This window comes from Trachurus japonicus, chromosome 20 (assembly GCF_045865225.1).
Source record: "Trachurus japonicus isolate A0001 chromosome 20, Traja_1.0".
Classification (NCBI taxonomy): Eukaryota; Metazoa; Chordata; class Actinopteri; order Carangiformes; family Carangidae; genus Trachurus; species Trachurus japonicus.
Window position 1 is genome coordinate 19961260 of NC_140926.1, and position 18086 is coordinate 19979345.

Below are 18086 nucleotides of genomic sequence, written 5' to 3' on the forward strand. Positions count from 1 at the left end.
ATATTGTAGCCTTTCAATGCAAGATGATGTTTCTGACTGATATTGCCGTGTTACCGTGTATCTCGCTTTCAGAGAAATTCCGCTTCTTCCTCCGCTCTCCGTCCGTCTGTTGTCTTCACCGTCTTCCACTGACGTCATTCCACACGTTTCCAGAGTGCACATGGCTACTTAATATGCACGTACTGATTTGCATTGACCACATATGGTTGTATGGGGCCATTTAGGGGGCTGGGTATGAGGCGTGTTCTCATCCACGCTTTTCTCAGGTCCGGTGTGATCTATCAAGGGAAATACCGTGCAGCCGTGTGTACGCGGAGTTTGATAGATCTGAAAAGAGTGTATATTTTTTGGTCGTACGCACATTTTGCCTTTCCGTCGTACTGAAAATTTAAGAGGACTTTTACACGCTCTTTGATAAATGAGGCCCCTGCTCTTACAAATTAAATCACACAATAAGGGTCAACAAACTACCATGTATTCCTGTAGGAATCATTAAAGTGAAATAGAATCTATCTATACTATAGTTGTTGTATAACGTCTCTCTGTCTGTGTGTGTCTGTGTGTGTGTGTGTGTGTGTAGGGTCGTCCAGGCCTGATGGGACTAAAAGGAGAAAGAGGCGACCCTGCTGGGATGCCGGTGAGTGCTGCAGTAGGGTGGAATAAAAATGTGTCAACACACTGACAGTGATAGTGGAAATGATAGTGTATCCTTAAAAGCTTGCATTTTCTTATGATCCATTTTTCTTGTCTTGGAAGGGACTCCCCGGTCCTCCTGGGCCACCGGGCCGCCCAGGAATATTCAACTGCCCCAAAGGAGTGAGCACATACACATACACACACTCTCAATAACTCACAGTTCTGACAAAGTATTTTCCAACCATCACCTGTTTTATATGCTGACTGTCTTATCTCCTCTCCTGGTTCCTAAAGACCGTGTTCCCCATCCCTCTGAGACCTCACTGTAAAATGGCAGTAAGTTTCCATCCATGCGACATGTGTGTTGATATTGTAGCATGTGTTAACAAAATCTAATATCACAGCCTGTGTTGGAGAACTTGTTTTCTATTTCCATTTATAAAACCTCACTGATTTGATACAAGACATTAATTCACTATCTTTGTCTGTGATCTGCCTTCATCATCGATAAGCTAAGATAATATAAATTCATATTGGAGTAGAGGAGTGTGTTTAATTTTCTCCTACACAAGCTGTATGAAAGTCATTGTCCAGATGGATCTGTTGTCTACAGGCCCAGAGAGACTAAGATGAATGTGTTTTCTTATTAACCCTCATTTTTATACATAAACTCATTTTAATTTATGTATCAGAAACTCCCTTTCACCCTGTTTTTATTTGCACGTCTCTCTCTTCCTCATGTGTGCAGATAAAGTGCATGTTTGTATGTGTAACATTTTATCACTCAGCACTATTCCTGCATGCTGCATGTCCAGTCTGGGAAGGTGAAGGCCAAGTGCCAAATATTCAAGAAGGTATCGTTAGACAGTTTGTATCAGTCATTTGCATGTAGATTGTAACATAAGAGATATGATGATGGAATAACCAATAATAGAATGTATCCTGATACGTATATCAGTGTGATTTCCAAATCATGATGAGTTCAGTCATCACTGACTGCTGTTGATGTTTGCTCCATGATTTCAGCTCAATCCCAATGGGACCATTGCAGTTGGTAGGTTTGATTTTTTTATGTTTAATATACTGTACTCTTAGCAAACATTTCTGACTTAAGAATATGTATATAAGTACAGAAAAGTGCCTTGAAACACTTATATATACTTATAGAGGATTTCTTTTACAATAAAGTCCCTCAATCAGCCTTTGATTCATGGCTTTTTGTCTCCAAGGTAACTGCCAGACGGGACTAAAAGGAGAGAAAGGAGAGAGAGGCGTTTCTGGGATACCAGCACCACCGAGTGAGTCGGCACTTCACAATCTGTCAAATCAAATTAAATCAAAGGATAACAGCACTCCCAGTGTCAATGAAAATAAAACCATAAAATCGATCTCCAAAGGGAAAAATATTCTTTAATAAAAAGAAAAACAGAGCCAAAAACTATCTCTATAAAGTTCTGAAGTTTTCTTTAGGGCTCTTGTGTATTACTTTCCCAGTGTTTGTTGGTACTGAACGACTACACCACTGTGCAGCGATGATACATTTTAGAATATGTTTTAGCTTTTAATTCAAAGTTGATTTGTAATTAACTCCTTCCTTTGTTTCTCATTTCTAGATACACTTCCTCCCAATGGAGGCTGGGTACGTTTAAAACTGAGTCTTTGTTTTGTTTTGGGAACATGCTACTTAAATGTGAAATGAGATTTAAAGAGTGATGTGTCTGTCTTTATCTGTGTATTGAATCACAGGGGGCAAGTGGTGACCAGGGTATCAAGGGGCAGAAGGGAGACCAGGGGGAGGCTGGTATGCCAGGGCTACCAGGTATCCCAGGGAGACAAGGACTGGTGGTGAGTCACAGTTTCATCAATTCACAACCAAATCGTCTGACAAGGAATTGTCCAATAACGTCAGTAACTCGTTCCTGATGTGTTTCAGGGACCCAAAGGAGAGGCGGTGCTTGGTCCTCCAGGCCGCCCTGGGGTTCCAGGTTCACCTGGTATCCCAGGCTATGGGAGACCTGGTCCTGTTGGGCCTGCTGGGCCACCCGGGCCTCCCGGACCCCCTGGACCATCCTCAAGATTCGGCTCAGGTAGAAATCATCAGTCAAACATGCATCTTACTTTGACAGCAGAATGTAATACACCATTCTTGTATCTGATGAGCTTGTATGAAAAGTGCTGACATTTTTGTTACAGCAGCTCTCACCATTGCAGGACCACCTGGACCTCCGGGACCACCTGGACCTCCTGGATCGTCTGGCAGCGGAGCATCTGTAAGTTAATTTGTGTAGAGGATGTTTTTTTTTACAAGAATTGACAAATACCTTCAGAACTAGACCTTTTAATAAGGCATCCACCAACAAATGTAACCAAACCTCTGTGTATTTATCAGATGAAAACATTCTCGACCCGGGAGAGCATGATGCAGCACACCGCCAGGGACGCTGAAGGAACTATGGCGTACGTCACGGCAACAGGAAGTCTTTTCCTGAAGGTTCCCCAGGGATGGAAAGAAATACAGGTACAGACTTTGACAAGATGTCGTGCATTCAGGTTAATCCCCCATTAAATCACCCTGATAAGTAACACTAGAAATGTCAGACTATTAAAGATTTTGGATCTTTACACCTTGTGTAACCTTCCAGCTAGAAAAATGAAGCTGCAACATTCAGGAGGTAGAAACTTGAGCCACAGCCTCCTGCTGTCTTTAAGAGGAATGCATATAGCTCAAGGCTGGAATGAAGCAGCAAATAAAAAGGTGTAACAGCAGTTTAATTGGTTTTCTATTTCTTACTTGGAAGTTGTCACGGTCAGCGAGGCATTAAGTGAGTTTCATGATTTGTCTTTGAAACCTGTCACAATCCAGTTCTAATTTAAAAATCCACTAGACAGTGGAGAACATGTCTTTTTGGAAAAAGATTCATCTTAATTCGATTTTTGTGACTTGTTCACTCATCGTGAATCATCGCACCAGCATGGCCGCTGGTTACTGCAAGGCCAAACTCTGTACTTTACAAGACAATCAATGATTCATCAGCCGATGTAATTAATGTATAATTTATTTTCAAAATACAATGTCTCATTTTTGATGTATAATGTAACCGTGCTGGTGCTGGTTGGTGTGAACACAAACTCAAACAACAACACATGAAATCTATTTGACTGCCATTATTTTTCTGTTTTGTCCTCACAGCTGGGCAGTCTGATCTACCTCTCCAATAACATCATACCACAGGACGAGGTGCTTATTGATTATTTTAATGAGTTTTTAGTCAGTGAAGAAACATTGCTCTTGTGTTATATTGTATGTGCCGTATTCATCCATTAAACATCTCCTCTCAACTATTCATTTAGCCTCGAGTCGCATATCAGATAAGAGGAGACACGATGGAAAGAATAACATCAGCGAAAGATAGGGTGAGTTTAAATCCCATTATTTTAAAGGCAAATAAATATTGCATTATTTACAGCCATTTGAAATTAGATATTATGTAGAAGGCTTTGCTTCGTGTTAATTTATTTAAAGGAACAGCTAATAAAATCCATAGGTTTTCATTGCATGTTTTTCATACAGTATGTGTGAAATGTGCTCAGACTTTTTCATGGTTATGGTTAAACTTTAGCTTTTTTCTCAGTAAGTTAGTCATTATTAAAGGCTGTGGTTAAAAGGGACTTGTCAATGACTCCAGACACCTAGACTAACTGGGACCCGTCTCTGTCTCCGTCTCTCCCTCCAGCTCAACCTGGTGGCCTTGAACCAGCCCCACTCAGGGAACATGATGGGTCTGGACATGGCCGACCGGCTGTGTTACGAGCAGGCTAAGGCCATGGGCTTACCTGCAAACTATCGCGCATTCATTTCATCCAACAGGCAAGACCTGGTCCACGTGGTCTACCCTGGTTTCCGTGATAATCTGCCAGTTACCAACCTCAGGGTGAGTCTGCTCCCCTGCTGTTTGCTGCTGTTGTATCAGACGTGGTCTCTCCACTTACAGAGGGTTTCTGTTTGTATCTCACCATGATGTGTCGTCTTTCAGGGAGACATTATATTTAGGAACTGGCGTGCGATTTTCAATGGCAACGGAGGTCCAATCAATGCCAGGATACCCATCTACTCCTTTGATGGCCGGGATGTTTTAGCCGACCCCTTCTGGTCAGTAGTCTCGGTTGACCGCCTGCTTCTTTGTTTGCTCTCTTGTGTCGGCCGTGTTTAAACCTTTCTGCCCTTCATTTGTCAGGCCTAAGAAGAGCATCTGGCACGGGTCCAGCAACAGGGGTGTCCGAGTGGTGGACAAACACTGCGAGACATGGCGAGCGTCCCACATGTCCGTCATGGGCCAGTCATCCAGCCTGACCTCAGGTCTGCTCCTGGGCCAGCAAACACGAAGCTGTTCCAACGAGCACATCGTCCTTTGCATTGAGACCCACAAAAACCCTTAACGCCCCGAACCCCACACCCCAGACCACTCCACCAAAGATCTCGTCCCAGCCACTGTAAATGTTAAACACAAGATGAAAAGATAATTTCTTCAAAAAGAACGTCACTTTCAGCACATCGTTGGTGCTATGTGTAGCATTTTGGGGGTTTGAATTCAGAGGATGTTAATATTTATTTTAACCCTCCCTGCGTTCATTCTGATGGGTGAGAGGATTGTTTTTAGAGGCAGTAACAAACAGAGATGTATTGATAATGATGATATATTCCCATTAATTCCAACATTGTGGCACATAATGTAAAATAGAAAACAGAGCCTGATGGATCCTGCCAGTCTTTTTAGCAACAGTTGTAGCTATTAACTCATGGAAATATTACAATCCTCTCAAGTGATTAAATTGTATTTTTAAATGATGTGTTAAAATGACACACTAGCACCTTTAACCTTTAAAAAACCTTCCAAAAAAAGTGAACTCACAAGTGACATTCATGTCACTTAACAAAAATCAAAGTAGCTTCACATAGTCCCTGGGTGTGTTGAGGACAAGACGTCTCTCTTTTGTGACTGTCTTTTCATTCTTAAAAAAACTGTAAGTTGAGGCTGAGGACACACGTGGCTACAGGAACCTGCACCTTTCCTGACCCGTGGCGGTTTTTACAAACCATACTTTTCTAAAGACTTTTGTGATGGAAGCGTAAAAAGGCTACTCTCATTGTTCTGTTTACAGGTTGTCATGGAAGTTTTTCTTTTTATAAATCGTTATGAATTTCAGGAGATGTTTACTCAAAGGCCAGAACCTTCCACAACTTGCATTGTCCCTCGTCCAACAGCAGGACAACCTGACAACCAGTGTTGCCACCAAAGTCATTTTTTAATGCACTGTACTTTTAAAAATATTTTTCAGTTCAACATTTTCATCCTTGAATGTGTTGTTTGTGTTGTAGCTTTTCATACACCTTGGTGATCTCACTCCTTAGCAGCTCTTTCTCTTAATAGGCTATTTAATTTAAAATTCCATGATTTATTTATACCGTCACAGCACATAACATGAAATCAAATGATTAAATTTAAGAATGTAATTTATCGTTCGTTGTTTGTAAAATGACTGTTTCTTCTCACTTTTTGCCTTTGTTTGTTTTTGTACAGTTTTTCTTTTGTTTTTGGTTTTTTTAAGTTGATTTCTGGACAATACGGACAAGTCAAAGCAAAATTCCATGTAGTGTAGGCAAATCTATTAAAACAAGCTAAATATTTTCATGCCAAAAAATACTCAATTAGAAAATTCCATGGGCAAAAGTGAGAGCACATGTTTTTGTATAAATATTGATACATTGTTGAATAAAGGTTTTTCTTTTCATAACCTGTTTTTCTTTCATTCTCAGTGCAGTACAGAAAATAACCTTATCTAATACTGTCCAACTGAGATCCAGCTGGCCAACTTGTTGTTGAACTGTTCTGAAAAGAGAGAAGCTGTTTTATTTCTTTTGTACCCTTAATTATTTGTCTTTTCATTGGTAATCCGGAACATCAAGACGTTTCAATTTACTTCATGCACTAATTAGCTACAAATTAGATTTTAAATTAGAAGGATGATTCACTCTAAATTAAAATCTTTGGAAAAACAAAAAAATATAACAAATGGGTTTTTAAAGTTTGACATCTATCTATCTATCTATCTATCTATCCATCTATCCATCTATCCATCCATCCATCCTACTTGAATTAGGTTTTTAAGGAGCCAGGGAACAATAGGCCTAAATGTGCCTTGAAAGTTGCAGATTGCGTTCAGGGACTCAGTGACGTTTTGACATTTAGCCTAATATGTTGTCCTCCACATCAGTCATACTAACGTCATGGGTCATAGTCCCATAGGTTCTTTTAAAAATCCTCAACTCAGAATTGAAAGAAAATAAATATCCCCTGGCTGGGTCGTAATTATGAAATAAGAATTCATGAGATAAAGTCAGAATTTTGAGATAAAGTCAAAATTATGATATAAAATGATGAAATTATAAAATTGTTCTTGATGTTTATTTAATAATTATGACGTTTAATTTTGACTTGGATTTATGTTTGTGTAAGTCTATTTAAGTAAAAGGTGGTAAACGAGGTCAGTTTAAGGTCGGACCTTTATTTTGAAAAGGGCATGCCGGAAGTGTCGCTGACAGTTTATAAACAGCGGCTGCATGGAGTCGGCCAGAGGAGAAACTGTGTGTTTTGTACTGATCAGGATGATTGTGGTGCTGCTCTTCGTTTCCCTGCTGTGTTTACCCTTTAACTCCTCGGCCAGGAGAAACGACAGACCCATCATCGGTGAGTAAATCTTCTCATGTTAACGTTACGTAACAAAGTGAAACTAACGGTTTGAAGGCTACACACGGTGAGCGCAAACTACCTGTTACATATAAACTATTGTTCAAGTTTGTCCAGTAGCAGCTGTTGAACAGAAACGTGTATTTACAAGTGGCTGAACAGTTTTTTTCTTCTGTCAGGTGTCCTGGCTCAAGAAATCTCCTCACCAAAACCAAACCAAACGTCTTACATCGCTGCTTCTTATGTCAAGTTCCTGGAGGCAGCAGGAGCCAGAGTGGTCCCTGTCATGTGAGTCTGTGTTGCTCTTATCTCCACTTTGTAGGGCTAGTCCAAACTACCAGGGCCTCACAAGATAAGAGCTGTGACCACACGAGACTGACATGTCTTGAGCCCTGACTTGTGCTGTGTTGTTTCTACAGGATAAACCAGTCACCGGAGGACTACAAGGCACTGTTCAACTCCATTAATGGGTAAATGTGTCACACCACTGAGCCAAGTTAGTTCATCCAGAGCCTGTGTGCTGGGATTGGGGGAAATGCATTACAAGTTGAACAACAGAGCTCCAGACTGCCCTAAATGGGAGCATTGCTCCTAAAATCTGAGACAGTGCACGTACATGTTTCATCTTTTTGCGCATGTAGCCTACATTTGATAGGCTACGTTTTGTTAAACAATGGTGAAACGTGGAAGGGGTGACTCTGGACAAGAATCTGGAATCTGTCATCACAGGTGGCAGGCCAATGTGTAAGGATCATGAATTAATAGGAAATGTGAATATTAGCTTTGCAAGTGGATTCATGGTGTGCACCCCAAAATTTTCTGCACTCCTGAATAAGAGAAGTAAACAACTTTTTTTGAAAGTGAGAATATAAAACAACAAACGTTAATGCCATGAATAGTGATGCAGTTTTTTCTGCAATAAATCTTTACCAAGTTGTTTTAGTCTCTTCAAAAATGAGATTTCTCAGGCATACATCATTCTTGCAGCACACCACAGAGGTCTGCAGTGTTTATGACAGATGCAGCAGCAGCAAACAGCCCCGTCTGGCACCGTCTCATCCAGAGAGGGTCCACAGGCTCCCATAGGAAAGCTGCTCGCTGCTCTAACAGAGGAGTGTTGTTCAGCAGGAGTACATTTACCACACCAAGGCAGTAAAAAGACTTCAAGGATAAATCCTCAAAGCATAACCCCCCCCCCCGAAAGACTTCAGATCTGAGTCCATATTTTATTACAATAGCAGGTAACTACATAATCGCTAAATTATACAGTATATCAATTAAAAATTGTTTATATGTAACCACACTTATTTGACAAACCTTAATGTTTTTTAAGTGCATTTAGACAACGTGGCCATTTCCAGAGGTACACATAAACTGTAACCACCGTTTTTAAATAACTAGTCAATTTCAACTGCTAACACGTGTTCCCAACTGCTAACACATGTTAACACATTACTAGAGAGGGTTCTAATGGGTGGTTGAAATCCTTGAAAATACAAAACATTTAATGTTGTATTTTAAAGGTTTGAATTTTGGATAAAGTGCTTGTAAATGCTTGAAATCTGTATTTATGTAACTTAATTTCACAACAAGTGGCACTAGGACTGAATAAAGAGAGAGCTACTCACTCATTAGATGGAGAGCGGACAACACATGCTGGGAGGTTACTGTTTTTAATTTTAGTTGCTGATAGCCTAAACCATCTCTTTTAATAAGTAAAATAATCATCTATGAACATGTCATGTACCACAGCTGTAAAGTGCTGTAAATGGAGCTTGTAAGTGCATGAAGGTCTATGAACCCTGCACATGCGTCATGTAATGTGGAATGAGTTGAACTCGACAAACATCTAACAACTCACTGACCTCAAACACATCGGAGTTGAATCAAATTGATTGAATGCTTCAATATCACTTTATAAGCTTCACTACTATTTAGAGAGAGAGAGAAGAGAATAGCTACTTTATTGTCATTCAAAATACACAGTGTGCATAGAACGAAATTTCGTTTCACTGAACGTTTCACGTTTCACTAGTTAACCCCCTGTGTGTATTAAAAAAAGCAAACAAACATTTTTTGTAACCTCCCTTCCTGTGTGTGCCTGTGAGCAGGATCCTTTATCCAGGGGGAGGAGTCAGCATCACCTCATCTGGCTACCAACGGGCTGCCAAAATCTTTTATGACCTTGCCATTGAGGTGTGTGCTCAAGTTGTAGTGACTTCCAGTATTTTTGGATGTTGGTGCTGGATTTGATAAAGTACAGTAAATACTGTATGTGATGTTTCAGGCCAACAACAGAGGCGACTACTTCCCTGTGTGGGGCACCTGTCTTGGATTTGAGCAGCTGACTGTTCTGACAAGTGGAGAGAAATTACTGACGCGTACCAACACAACTGGTGTGGCGCTGCCTCTTGTCTTCACCAATGGTATGAAATTGTCTTAACAGATGTACAATACTTAGATTCTTACTCATCAATATTAGAAGTGTTATCAAGCATATTTCTTTTCTTTGTTACAATAAATGTTGGTTCGTTATTGATGTAACAACATTGTGGAGACTGATCAGTGTCAGGGTTGTCACAGAGTAAAGGACAAATATGGATCTTCTTTACATTAAAGGGATAGTTCAACATTGACAAATTGGCCATCCTAATCTTAGGAGTAGGTTTTTTACCTTTAATTGTCGGTGCAAGTCATTTTTACAACGGAGGAGCAGAGCCACGAGCTGCTCAGAGCTACGCTATGGAGGCTAATGGAATGTCTTGGTTTCCCTCATCAAATATGTTACGAGACAGTTGTTTTCGGGGTAAATCCATGCAAAACCGCTGATGCGCGTTCCAGTCGGGAGCAGTTTTACAACAAGCAGTCTCTGTATTTGCCTCGAAAACAACTCTGTCTCGTAACGTTCCGTTATTATCTCATAGTGTGGTGAATGTGCAGGTCACAACTTGTCCACAAGAGCATTTTGGAGTTGTTGGATTGTGTATTTGATGAGTTTGATGAGGGAAACCAAGAAATCCCATTAGCCTCCGTAGCGTAGCTCTGAGCAGCTCACGGCTCTGCTCCGCCGTTCTAAAAATAGCTTGCACCGACAATTGAATGTAACAAACCTACTGCTATGACTATAGGGATTATGACAATGGGCCAATTTGCCAAATGATGAACTATCCCTTTAACGTTTTTACATTCGTTTATTTAGTTGTAAATCTATTAATGACCTGTGTGTAGAGACCAACGACAGCCGGGTGTTCAAGGGCTTCCCACCTGAACTCATGAAAGATCTGGAATCTGAGCCGCTGACAGAAAACTCTCACAAGTGGAGCGTGACCACGTCGGTGAGTCCTTCATTACTATTATAACGAGAAGAGGCTTCAGGCGCCAGAGTTATCAACAGCAGGTTGTAAAGGGCACGGAGGAAAAGCCACAGCATGTCAAGTGCAAATGTACAACAGAGCAAAAAGATTTATTTTTCTGACAACACAGAAAGGATGAAGAGAAGTGAATTCAGGATGCGGTTTAATTGGGTGCATTGCGACTGACCTCTCTGTTTCTGTCAGACTTTCAACACAAATGAGGAACTGAAGAAGTTTTACAAAATTATCTCCACGAATACGGATGGAAACATTGAGTTTGTGTCAACAATGGAAGGTAATTATAACCCGGCAAGTTTGACAGCAAAATGCAGCAGACTGAAGCAGAACTGTTTAAATCACTGTGTCGTATTTGTTTGCCTCTCCGCAGCGTATGATTACCCAATTTATGGGACGCAGTGGCATCCGGAAAAAAACGCATTTGAATGGACGAAGCCTTATATTCCACACTCTCCATCAGCAGTCAAGATCACCTTCTACATGGCCCAATTCATTGTCAATGAAGGTACGAACGGCACAGCAGTGTTTTTTCAGTTCTTAAACTGAATAGCCAGTAGCTGCATGATGGAGTGTTTGTGATGTGTAAATAATTCTGAATTTATTTTTATTTTCCCCCCGCAGCCAGGAAGAACTTTCACAGCTTTGAATCCATAGAGGCAGAGCGCGACGCACTGATATACAACTACAATCCTGTTTACACCGGCCGACAAAGTTCCTTCGAGCAGAAATATTATTTCTGATGTGTGTTTGCGAAGTGCTTTTCCATACTCAGCAGCTGATTGGCTGTCTTATCGTGTCACTTGTGAATGTTTAAAGGTAATTTGAGCTTGTTTGATTTCGCATTAGCTGCTCTCCACATTTGTTGAATCTGCAACTAAACAATCTGCAAAAACTAGACTGGGGGAAGGAAAGTTTTAAACATGCAACGTGAATCCTGATGGATTTTTTTTTTAAAAAAGAAAAAAGTCAAGTCATGCTTTGATGCTGCAGCTGGGTTTACAGCTGAGTGTTACGTAAATGCTACTACAGACAGTACACAGATATACGTACTTCAAGGCAATTTACCTTGAAAGTTTGTGTGTTGAATTTCTGAACATGTTGGTAATGATTTTTTTTAAAGCAGCACAAATCAATATCATGTTTTAGCAGTATTTCTGTAAATGTGAGAGATGGTCACTGGCCCCTTGGTTCCATTCACCTTCATTGAGCATTTCATCAGTTTCACAATCTCTGTTTTGAGACCTGTACATCCAACCCTCATTAATTATTAACCCCGTTTTCTGCTACAACAGGAAGCAGCTGGTTTTAGCAAAAACATTCTAAGAAAAACTCCACAACCAAATGGTGAATACTATGGTTAAAGAGTAGCTGGTGAGCGATGTTGAGCAGCTAGCAGCTAAAGAATAACAGTATCTCTCAGGGAAATACAAAACAGAGGGGAAGAAACGAAGAAACTTGATGTAGGACTTAGGATTCAACTGGTGGACAGAAATGTGACTCCAAATGAATGCTAATGTTGTTCTCTGCCTTTGTAATAATGTATTTGTTTGCTCCATGCTAACAGTGAAAATGTGTCCGGCGTGCAGGGTGGTCTGCTGCCCCCAAGTGACTAGAGAAAAGAAAAATATCAATAATAAAAACAGATGAGTCAGGAACGTTGAAGGCTGATAAAATATCTATTTTTTTATTCTAACATTTACCTTCATGCCACAATCTGCCATTAATTTCCTTCAATGCTTTGGATAACAAAGTTGAGCGTCTTGAAAAAGTCCTCAACCACTGGCAAGAAAGTCCGATGTTGCCATTGGCATTTACAAAGTCCACTTTCAACTCAATTCAAGGACAGCAACAGGAGAACAGAAATGAATAGTCAAATGTAACTTCCAAAATGCTTTATGCACAAATAACACTCAGGTAATATTGTTTCTTTTTTCTTTCCTTTCTTTTTTTTTTAGAATAAAATGATATTTGAATAACATTTACACATCAAGCTGACGAGACTGGGTTCTCAATCACAATACTACTGGAAATGTAATTTATGCAATCCAGTAAGGAACATTCAAGATGTCAAAATTACCATGTGGAACTGATCAGGGGTAGTGCTGCAAATAACCTCTTAACATGCACTGAAACGTAACACAAGTGGCCATTCAAATAAAAAAATAGGAAGATGGAAAACTAAACTGTGCCTCAGGAAGTGATAATTTTGGATTATGTAGCTATATGTATGATTTGGATTCTGAAGCCAACACAATGTTTTCCCTTATATACAAATGCATAATTTCTCAGTGTATAACACTACTCCTAATGGCTTCCTGCCTTCAACCTTGTAACAATGTATTCACTGATTTAAGCCAACAGTGAGACAGCACTTTCAATGACAAACACTGCAATTTCTGCACTGGTTACAAATTTTCTTCACCTACCGTTCTTAAACATCTTAAAGCGATGGTGCATGCAGATTCTGTACATTTTAGCTAGATGTAAAGGTGCCATTGGGCCTATTTCCAGTCAATGGTATTTTATTTTTCTACGTCGAAATCCCTTTACAGATTCTGAATCAAGTGCTAGTTGTCGATGCTAGCTCTTTTAATCTAGTGGGGAAATATGCTTATTCACCTCTTAGTTGAGCGTTGAAACATTGATGCCTTCTGTCAAATATTAAATTACAGCCAGAAGACCATTAGTTTAGCTCTGTTTAGCATAAAGACAGGAGAATAGCTAACCAGCTAGCCTGGTTCTGTCACAAACAGGAAATCTAGTCTACTAGAACCTCTGACTGGCTAACACAGGGAGCTAACGCTGCAGGCCAAAAGATAGTCCAGGTCTTAACATACATAAAACCAGAACTTGTAGTTTTTACACTTTGGTGTTTGTACAGATAAAACAAGAAATAACATGCTAATAGTAAGCATCAGAGGAGCTGGTAGACAGATTTCCCCACATTTGTGTCGGTCTTTGTGCTACGCAAGTTGGCGTGAATAAGTATATTTCCCAAAATATCAAACTATTCCTATAAAATTACATTATAATTCCTAACTGCAGTCCCACAGGATGTTTTCTTTCAAAGTAAGGCACAGTGACCAAAACAAGTTAATGCTTCAACATTTTTTTTAAAACCAGTGCATCACAATAAAACTGTCTAAAATGAACAAAAAACAAAAAATGGCGGCTTTTTTTCCTCTTCTTCTTTCTCTTCTTCCTCCTTTGCCAGTTGGAGAATTGGAGAAGATAAGTTTACGTGATGAAAACCAGCATCCGGGCAAATTAATGAATACCAAAGGAAAATATATCTGTAATAGCTGAGTGAATGTTTGTGTGCTATTTTACATACTGTAAGAACAACGGACACAACCACAGTCCAACATGAAAAGTTCTTCACAACTTTAAAAATAGTAACATTTCCTGTATCCACACAATTCCAGACACCGTTTAGAAACACTGCCAGCCAGCGCTTTTCATCAGGTGTCTGATTTTTCATCGATATACAAGCCCGCGGGTTATGTGCTATAGGGTGTTCCTTCTCCTCACAGCTTGAAAGTCTGCGTGAGAGCTGATGCTTTCTCTCCACTGCTTTTTGAGGGGCTGGTCCATCCTGCTGTGAGAGGAGACTGCTTCCTGTCAGATCAATCAGTATATTCCAAAACACCACGTCAGGTCATCAGTCTTTGTCGGCTCTCTGGCTCTCTCCCTTTTGGATTTTGAACTAAGGGCATGAGATGAGGAGGAAGGTGGAGGGTGGATGTTAGAGGAGTCGATCCGTCGTCTGCTGGGGGAGGGGAGGAGCAGTCTCACGTTCAGCATGCGGACACGGGGTGGTGGGGGGAGTCCAAATGCAAAACCGAAACTAATGGAAAGAGCAGTTGAGAAGTTGCATATTGTGGACTGAAGGAGATGAGCGTATGGGCGGGGGGCGCAGGAGGAGCCCTACGAGGCCGAGCTAACCCTCGTCTTCACTCTCTTCTTCCAGAGCCTCCTCGAACACTCTCTCTGGTAGCCTGAAGCATTCCTCGAAGAAGTTCACCAGGGACTGACTGACGTGCTCCCGTGTTGTTTCGCTGTGAATGAAGTGGCCTTCATCTGGGTAGATCTGAGACACCAAGAAGAAGGTGAGAACATGAGACATAATATAACATTACTGCGCAAATGGTTCGATTTTGTTAACAGGGTAGAGAGTTGGAGAAATCCTCTCACTGCACAACTCATTTCTATCATTTTTTCATTGCTATTTCAGGAAATGAGGAGAGAAAAAGGGTCTGAATGACATGGTCAGCTGTGCCAGCAGGTTAATGTGAGGTTTTATTGGTCACATTATGATTATCGCACAGTTGTGTCTGAAGAAATTGGACATGAAATGTGTTCCATGGCTGGAGAAAAGCAATTTATGTCTTTTTATGCAAGAACCCGTACAGTGACTGGGTCTCTAGTCACAAACTACTGCAGCTCATTTGGGTTGCCCTATTTTCACCCATTGCTATACAGTACTGTATGTGTTCTTTTACTGTATGGGAAACAGGAAATGAGCAGAGTTCTGGTATCCACTGAGACTTGATTTATTTAACATCTATGTTCTTTGTTTTGTTTAGGAGCTAAGAATTACTGGAGAAACCAATCTGCAGTGCACAATCAAGAGTAAACCAGGTTATATGCTAAAGAACAAAAAGTGGAATAAGTACAATGACTATAGCTAGACAGAAACAAGTAGCCTATACAGCTTGTATTTATTACCATAATTTTATGCGATGATATGAAAATTTCACAAGGTGGGTATCAAAACAAAAATAAGTCTTTTAATGGCAGTAGAACACAAGAGCATAAAGTTGCAAAATTGATCATTTGATTGTTTTTGAGAAATCAGTCTATAGTTATATGATTGAAAAAAAAAAAAGCCCATCGCAAGTTACAGAGCTCAAGGTTCTGGCTTGTTTCTGTCCAAAAGGGATTCAATTTAAAATGAGTAATAGACAAAAAAGAAGGAAAGCACCGTTTTATCATTGATCATTTTCTTACCATCAGCTAATTAATTGGGCTTTAATTTCTAGAGTGTGATCTTAACACAGACACAGTGAGATCCAGAGGTCTAGTATTGCTCTCCCATTGAAGTGGATGGAAAACTTGAGTTACCCTGTTTACTTACAGTATGTTTAACCCAAAATCCATCAGTGACGACTGTGGAAGCCGAGTTAGTGCATGTGAGCGCACTAACCTGTCTGTCGGTCAGTAATGAGCTCTGATGAACACTGAGCTTCAGTACATTGTATCCTAATTGGATTAGTCCTGGAGTTAACGCAGGATGCCCAAGAAGGTCTCATAAGCTCATTATGTGGAATGAAGGCATTGTGAGGAGCTAATCCTCTGCCTGCTGAGGGATCCCCACTGGGACCACCGAGCTCCCAAAAGGTTGGAGAAGAACCGAATGGAGAAAGAAGGAAAGAAAAGAAAAGTGGAGAAACTGGACCCTGCTCATCTGCAGCTACGTGTCCAACCACATACCTGTAAGGTATAGTTGGCTTTTTCATTGATGAGCTGTGCGATGAATTTCGCCGTATGCTGGAAATGAACTTTTTCTGTGGAAACAGAAGCCAAAGCGTCAGATTAGTGTTTTTAAAAAAAAAAAATTTCTGTCTGTTTCTACGACTCTTGACTCACCGTCAGCTGTCGGATGGATTATAAGAAGCTTCTTGTCAGTCAACTGAGATGCTCTGTGCGCTAGGTTTGCCATCTGAGGTGTAAAGACAGACACAAATTAGATCAAATGGATATTAAACTAATTATCTCCGTTAGCAGAAGAATTGGAGACACATCTTACTGTGTATGCCCTTGGATCAGGTTTAGGCAGACCCAGATATCTCTCTGAAAATGCAGAGGCTGGAGACAAGAAGAGGATTTTGATTAATACTTTCCTCTGGCATCAAAATCAAACCTTCATATCAATAACAAGATTGATGTATCACATCTATCTCATCTCTGAAGAGTCAAGTGCACATTTCCTGGTTTTTTTTCCCTCCCCTCCACATTCAAATGTATTCAGCCATCTACATATTCTTTAGTCTCGAAGCTGCTGTGGAACGACTTCATTTGCAATTCCAAGCTCATACAATGTCATGGCATGTCTCCCACCCCCTCTGGCAAAAAAAGCGAGAGAAATCAAATAGATGGGAAATTCGTCAAACCGCGAAAAAGTCAGCTCCTCCTTAATTTGTAGTTTCCTGACTCGGTGCACCTTCAGCTACAAGAACACTGTCCCTCCTCCTCCCTTCTTCCCTCCCTCTCTCTGTCACTCTCCTCATACACACAACTCTGCATTTCACACATTTTACTCCTTTGGTATCTGCAGTGAGGCTGGTGTAGATAACTTTGTCTGGCACTGTTATGATTGGGTTCCAGATGTATCAGCAGCATCACACTTTCCTCACCCTCACATACATGCGCATGTGGAGCACAGACAGCGGCTGCATGGGTAAAGGTGCTGGGTTCTGAACGCTCTCCGACAGTGACTGCAACTCCTTTTGAATGTGAACGCACGGGTGAAAAATCCCACTGCAAACAAACAGCTTACCGTATAATTCAAAGTCAGTGATGGGTGACAGGACGGCTCCACATTTTACAGGAGACGCTGCACCGCTGACCAGCAGGCTGGTCACATAGCCGCCATACACCTGAGACACACACACACACACACAAAAATAGTCAAATCTCAGGTGTGGCAAGCTGACATAATAATCCAACCTGTACAGTATGTTAAAAAAGGGAAAGTACATGTATGATTCCTATTCTCACCTGTCCAAAAGCACCAACTCTGGTTTTGTCAATGTAGGGTTCTTTCAACAAAGAACTGCAACAGAAACAACGGTCATGGTCAGGAGGAGCATTAGATGTTGTGCTCACTCATGCAAGATGTTTTCATATGAGTAACTTTTCATTACACCCAGTTCAACTTAAAGGGATAGTTCAACATTTTGGCAAATTGACCCATTGCCATAATCCCTATGGTTTCAGGACAGAGTTGTTTTCGAGGTAAATTCATGCAAAACTGCTGATGCGAGTTCCAGTCGGGTGAAGTTTTTCAGCAAGCAGTCTCTGCATTTGCCTCGAAAACAACTCAAAACGTCTCGTAACGTTCCGTTATTATCTCATAACGTGGTGAATGTGCAGGTCACAACGAGAGCGTTTTGGAGTTGTTGGATTGCGTATTTGATGAGTTTGAAGAGGAAATTCCATGAGCCTCCGTAGCGTAGCTCTGAGCAGCTCGCGGCTCTGCTCCGCCATTCTAAAAATAGCTTGCACCGACAATTAAAGGTAACAAACCTACTCTTAAGAATAGGTATTATGG

At 40.7% G+C, this 18086-nt stretch overlaps 3 protein-coding genes across 14 annotated transcripts in view; 2 read left to right on the forward strand and 1 right to left on the reverse strand.

The window, feature by feature from the left end:
- The window catches only part of LOC146966819 (uncharacterized), a 54426-nt gene extending 47997 nt beyond the window's left edge, over window positions 1-6429 (forward strand). For 2 of the 5 annotated variants that reach the window (XM_085763091.1, XM_085763093.1), the window contains exons 30-45: window positions 581-637; window positions 757-816; window positions 931-972; window positions 1425-1490; window positions 1663-1690; window positions 1866-1934; window positions 2250-2275; window positions 2383-2481; window positions 2570-2723; window positions 2830-2906; window positions 3026-3154; window positions 3827-3874; window positions 3988-4050; window positions 4371-4568; window positions 4671-4786; window positions 4872-6429. In XM_085763091.1, the coding sequence (XP_085619217.1) occupies window positions 581-637; window positions 757-816; window positions 931-972; window positions 1425-1490; window positions 1663-1690; window positions 1866-1934; window positions 2250-2275; window positions 2383-2481; window positions 2570-2723; window positions 2830-2906; window positions 3026-3154; window positions 3827-3874; window positions 3988-4050; window positions 4371-4568; window positions 4671-4786; window positions 4872-5073 (1434 nt within the window). In that variant the 3' untranslated portion in view covers window positions 5074-6429. The remainder of the gene's footprint in view (window positions 1-580; window positions 638-756; window positions 817-930; window positions 973-1424; window positions 1491-1662; window positions 1691-1865; window positions 1935-2249; window positions 2276-2382; window positions 2482-2569; window positions 2724-2829; window positions 2907-3025; window positions 3155-3826; window positions 3875-3987; window positions 4051-4370; window positions 4569-4670; window positions 4787-4871) is intronic. The other 3 variants (XM_085763092.1, XM_085763094.1, XM_085763095.1) reach the window with 3 other exon arrangements.
- Window positions 6430-7224: 795 nt separating this feature from the next.
- Window positions 7225-11699, forward strand: ggh (gamma-glutamyl hydrolase (conjugase, folylpolygammaglutamyl hydrolase)). The gene is made up of 9 exons (XM_085764057.1): window positions 7225-7382; window positions 7562-7670; window positions 7802-7852; window positions 9494-9578; window positions 9670-9808; window positions 10611-10717; window positions 10940-11030; window positions 11124-11258; window positions 11375-11699. Exons 1-9 carry the CDS (start codon window positions 7256-7258, stop codon window positions 11491-11493), a joined length of 963 nt encoding a protein of 320 aa, XP_085620183.1. The 5' UTR covers window positions 7225-7255; the 3' UTR covers window positions 11494-11699.
- A 717-nt stretch (window positions 11700-12416) lies between these two features.
- dpp6a (dipeptidyl-peptidase 6a) overlaps window positions 12417-18086 on the reverse strand; it is a 219788-nt gene continuing 214118 nt past the window's right edge. For 5 of the 8 annotated variants that reach the window (XM_085764053.1, XM_085764055.1, XM_085764048.1 and 2 more), the window contains exons 21-26: window positions 17534-17588; window positions 17313-17412; window positions 16563-16621; window positions 16403-16475; window positions 16247-16320; window positions 13445-14843 (exon numbers count right to left, since the gene is read on the reverse strand). In XM_085764053.1, coding sequence (XP_085620179.1) covers window positions 14694-14843; window positions 16247-16320; window positions 16403-16475; window positions 16563-16621; window positions 17313-17412; window positions 17534-17588 — 511 coding nt within the window. In that variant the 3' untranslated portion in view covers window positions 13445-14693. Of the gene's footprint in view, window positions 14844-16246; window positions 16321-16402; window positions 16476-16562; window positions 16622-17312; window positions 17413-17533; window positions 17589-18086 lie in introns of all 8 variants that reach the window. The other 3 variants (XM_085764054.1, XM_085764056.1, XM_085764049.1) reach the window with 3 other exon arrangements.

What these genes read in the sequence shown, in the direction of transcription:
- ggh (XM_085764057.1), top strand. Translation starts at nt 7,256, where the DNA reads ATGGAGTCGGCCAGAGGAGAAACTGTGTGTTTTGTACTGATCAGGATG. An exon ending in CTGTTCAACTCCATTAATGG is followed by an intron (nt 7,853 to 9,493) that starts GTAAATGTGTCA and finishes GCCTGTGAGCAG; the next exon opens with GATCCTTTATCCAGGGGGAG. An exon ending in GTTTGTGTCAACAATGGAAG is followed by an intron (nt 11,031 to 11,123) that starts GTAATTATAACC and finishes GCCTCTCCGCAG; the next exon opens with CGTATGATTACCCAATTTAT.